Here is a 5,000-nt window from a genome sequence, read left to right as displayed (position 1 = left end):
CAATTAGTCCACTATCAATCACGCAATCAATCTGTTTATCAATCAATCACTCAAGTCTACCTATCTACCAATCAATCAATCATTCTATCTATCAGTCACTCACCTCCTGCAGCGGCGTCGGCGTTGAGTCCCCGCCTCCATCACTCTCGCTGGCGTTGAGGGAGGGGGGCGGGGGGTGGTCGGGAGGGCCGGCGTGGAAGTGCGTCAACACCTCGTCCGACCAGCGTTGAAGTTCGCTGTACTCCTCCTCGTAGTCGGTGGTGTTGAAGACCACGCGATAGTACGGGAACAGTTGCCGCCCCTCCCCCGCCATCCTCTGCAAGATTCAACGCTGGGGTCAATTTCAACGCTTAGGGTGTCATTAACAGCACCATTATCAACGCTTAAAGCAAGGGAAAATCAGTATCATTAATAATCAACGCTGCTGTCACCCCTCCCCCACCATCCTCTGCAATATTCAACGCTGGGTGAGTTTCAACGCTTAATATCAACGCTTATTATTTGCAGCGTTTATGTCAAGAGAATATCAATATCATTTATAATCATCTCTGCTGTTGTCTCCCCTTCCCCGCCATCCTCTGCAATATTCAACGCTGGGTCAGTATCAACGCTTATAGTATCAGTAACACCATTATTTTCAACGCTTATATCAACAAAGGGATTATTAGTATCATTTATTATCAACGCAGTAGTAGAGGAACACCTGCCGTCCCTCCCCCGCTGTCCTCTACGCAATATTCAACGCCGAGTTACTTTCAACGTTTGGGTTAAGTATATATCAACGCATAAATCATCAATTTTGCGTAGAAACAGCTTCGTCAATTTCAACGTTATGGTACGGGAACATTTGTCGTTTCTCCTCCGCCATCCTCCGCAATATTCAACGCTGGACTAGTATTCCACGCTGAAGGTATCATCAATAGTCAATGTGCATCAATATTAAAGTCAACGTCAATTTCAATGCAGAGGTCATCAATAATAAACAACTTTGCAAGTGGGAACAGCGCCCCCCCCCTCCCTGCCATCCTCTGTAATATTCAACGCTGGGGGAGAAGTTGGGGTTACGTCAACGTCAACGCATGATGTAGCAAGATCAACGTTTGGGTCATCAACATCAAAACAAACGCATCAATGTCAGCGCTACTACTACTTCTACTACTACTACTACTACTACTACTACTACCACGACACTCCATTCAGAACCACTACTACCCTTTCCTACAACCACAACTACCAACACCACGTTCTGTTCCCACCAGTTACCAAAACCACCATACTCCATTACCACCACCACCACCACAACTACCATCACTACCATGATCACCAACGCGCTCCCTTCCACCAACTACCACAATCACCACCGCCACCACCACAGTCCACAACCACACCATCCCACCAAAAACAGCATCACCACCACGACCAGTAGCACCACCACAACCACCATTGCCACAATCTACCACCTCCACACCATCGTACCATCAAAACCATCACCACCACAGCCACCACACCAACTTACCACCAACACTATTCCCACCACAGCCTACTACCACAATACCACACACCACTATTACCACACCACCACCACCACCACCATTCCACTCACACACCCAGCCCAACCACTCACTCAAAATTCCGATAAAGTCTTAGGTCTCGGCTTGCCACATTTCACTACCTCCTCACCCTCCCACACACCCTCCATCCCAACTCCCACTCCCTCTCCAGCCCCGCTCTCTCTCTCTCTCCTCTTGCCAAAACCGCATCGTGGAAATGGTATACGTGAAAATATGAATAATTTATGGTAATGGTTATGTCGTGTCAGCTGGCCGCTTGTCGTACGCAACACGCATACTAAATTCTGGGCATTTTAGTATTGTTGCTACTTATTAATTTTAAAACTTGTATTTATGATATTTTCTGCTAATATAACTACCTGGATAGAACTTATGTATATTTTTTCCTATTTCAGTACTTCAACAATTTCGTAACTTTCCTTTTTCATGTGCTCGACTCCTGGGCATAGGCTAAAAGGTCTGTTCCCTGAGGTCCAGTAAGCCTCCTACACGCTGCATTTCTTCACGTGTCACTACTGCTATTATTATTATTATTATTATTGTTGTTGTTGTTGTTGTTGTTTTAACTATTATTGTTATTATTATTATTATTATTATTATTATTATTATTAATATTATCATTAATAATAATAATAATAATAATAATAATAATAATAATAATAATAATAATATTATTATTATTATTATTATTATTATTATTATTATTATTATTATTATCATCATCATAATCATCATCATCATCACCATCATCATCATCATCATCATCATAAGTCTGCTCCTTCCGTTAAAAATGGTGGGGGTAGTGGAAGGATGCAGTAACCAGAAAAGTAACATGACAAAGGACACCATAGATAACCGCATCCACCCCAACCATACCCACCATGTTTTTTGACGCACCTCTCAGACGCAAGCCACACACACACCCCAAATGCACACCAAGCCACCTCAGACGCACACCAGACACACCACCAATACCCCCACCCCTCAATACCTCCCCCTCATAACTGGGAAGCTCATAAAACTCTACGGTCCTAACTTGCCAGAATTCATCTTCCAAAATTGTGCAGTGACATTGAGTGAGTGAGCGAGTAAGTGAGTGAGTGAGTGAGTGAGTGAGTGAATGAGTGAGTGAGTGGGTGAGTGAGTGGGTGAGCGGGTGAGCGAGTGACACAGAGACACACACTGGGTTTGGCCTCCTCTGTGGGCTTCGGAAAAGCATAGAAACGTGAAATATATGCGGAGAGAGAGAGAGAGAGAGAGAGAGAGAGAGAAAGAGAGAGACCGCCTCCTTTCACCCTCTCATCTTCGAAAATCTATTACCACGCTTCTATATTATTCCTTTTTCTCTCTCTATCTGTCTACCTTTCCTGCCACTTACCTACCACACTACCTACCTACCGACCTACTTACACGTATTCTTTTCCTTGCCTACCTGCCTATGTATCTACTAGTAATATTCCTCCATCCCTACTTGCCATATCTACTTACCTACCTACATATCTACTAACCTGCTTACTTACTCTTTCCCTTACCTATCTACCTACCGATTTCCTACCTACCTTGTTACCTTCAGTCCTACCTACATACCGTACTGTCTACCCGTCTACTAAATTATCTACTTACGGAATATCTATCTATGTTCCTATCTATCATTCTGTCTATCTGTCCCTCTGTCTATCTCTCTGTCTATCTATCTGTCTGTCTCTCTAAAGTTATCTATTAATTTGTTTATCTACTAATCCGTTAATCAGTCTGGGAATCTTGCAGTCTATCGCTCAGTCTATCCATCTCTCTATCTATCTATCTATCTATCTATCTATCTTCTACTTATCATTCAGCTAGCCTATGAATCTTTATCTCTCTATTGTGTTTATCTATCTGCTTATCTGTCTATCTATCCATCTATCTTTCTGTCTATCTACCCATTTATCTACATCTATCTCACCATCTATCAATATATCTGTCTATTTGTCTATCCATCCATCTATCTGTCTGTCTATCTACCCATCTATCTATCTCTCTACTCACTATCAATCAAACTATTTGTCTATCTGTCTATCCATCTATCCGTCTGTCTATCTACCCATCTATCTATCTATCTTCCTATCAATCAGTCTATCTCTCATGTCTATCTACCCATCTATATATCTCTCTATCTCTCTGTGTACCAATCTATCTATCTATTGTGTATCTCTCCATCTATCTATCTGTCTACATATCTACCCATCCACCTCTCTCACTATCCCTCTCTCTATCTATCAGTCTGTCTATCTATCTATCTATCTATCTGTTTACCTACCCTCGCCACGCCCAAGACAAACTCCTTGCTACTCCTAACACTAACTTCTCACCTGATCGACCTATTGACAAACTTCCTCTTGCTTACTAAAAGTGTTTACCTCTCTCTCTCTCTCTCTCTCTCTCTCTCTCTCTTCCACTCCCTAACTTCCTTTTGTATCTTTTCCTCCCTATATCCCTTTTTCTCTCTCACTGCCAGCCTTCCTCCTGCCTTCCTTGCCTTTCTGCCTTCCTACCTACCTACTTGCCTTCATACCTACCTACCTTCCGATCTAACCACCTACCTACCTGCCTGCCTGCTACCTACTTTCCTGCCTACTTTCCTACCTACCTGTCTGCCTCCTACCTACCTACCTACCTACCTACCTGCCTGCCTTTCTACCTGTCGCCCTCCCTTTCGACTCTGCCTACCTTCCTTCCTCCCTGCCTGCTACCCTCCCTGCTTTGCTACCTCCCTTCCTGCCTGTCTATCTGCCTTCCTCCCTGCCTGTCTGCCTTCCTCCCTGCCTGCCTGCCTTCCATCACCCGTCACTTCACTCTCCCTTTCATGGCTCCTCTCCCTTCTTTCTCCCTGACGCTTTATATCATCCTTAGCCTCCCTCCCTTCCTCCCTCCCTTCCTCCCTCCCTCCCTCCCTCTCTCTCTTCCTCCCTCCTTCCCTCTCTCTCTTCCATCTCTCTTTCCTTCCCTCCCTCTCTCCTTTGTCTCTCCTACCTTTCCTTCCTCGAGCCCCCTTCTCTTCTATATCTATTTTCTTCTCTCCCTCCCTCCCTCCCTCCCTCCCTCCCTCCCATCGTTCCTGCATCCTTCATTTCTCTTCCCTTTCCTCCCTCCCTCCTTACCATCCTTTCTTCCTCTGTTCCTCTCGTTGACTCCCTTCCTTTCTCCCTTCTTTCCCCCTCCCTCCCTCCCTACCATCCTTTCTTCCTCAATTTCTCCCATTGACTCCCTCACTCTCTCTCTCTCTCTTCTTACCCCCCCTCCCTCCCTCAATCCCTCCCTCCTCCCCCTTCAAGAACAGGGAATTGTGAGAAAATGGAGGAATATTAGTCAGTTTTGTACCAAGAAAGAGAGATGGTGTTTGTACAGAGAGAGAGAGAGAGTGAGAGAGAGAGAGAAATGAAAAAAGAA

The 5,000-nt window shown here is 44.6% G+C and overlaps 1 protein-coding gene across 1 annotated transcript in view; it reads right to left on the bottom strand.

Moving 5' to 3' along the window:
- mAChR-A (muscarinic Acetylcholine Receptor, A-type) overlaps positions 1 to 5,000 on the bottom strand; it is a 112,832-nt gene that overhangs the window by 93,891 nt on the left and 13,941 nt on the right. Inside the window, exon 2 of the mRNA XM_080270024.1 lies at positions 104 to 316. Within this exon, the coding sequence (XP_080126150.1) occupies positions 104 to 313 (210 nt within the window). The 5' untranslated portion in view covers positions 314 to 316. The remainder of the gene's footprint in view (positions 1 to 103; positions 317 to 5,000) is intronic.

Source organism: Coenobita brevimanus, chromosome 39 (genome assembly GCF_032717465.1).
Source record: "Coenobita brevimanus isolate Jiangsu-jjx chromosome 39, ASM3271746v2, whole genome shotgun sequence".
In the NCBI taxonomy this organism is placed as follows: domain Eukaryota; kingdom Metazoa; phylum Arthropoda; class Malacostraca; order Decapoda; family Coenobitidae; genus Coenobita; species Coenobita brevimanus.
Note: the sequence above shows the minus strand (reverse complement) of the source record. Positions and strands in the feature narration are given on the sequence as shown.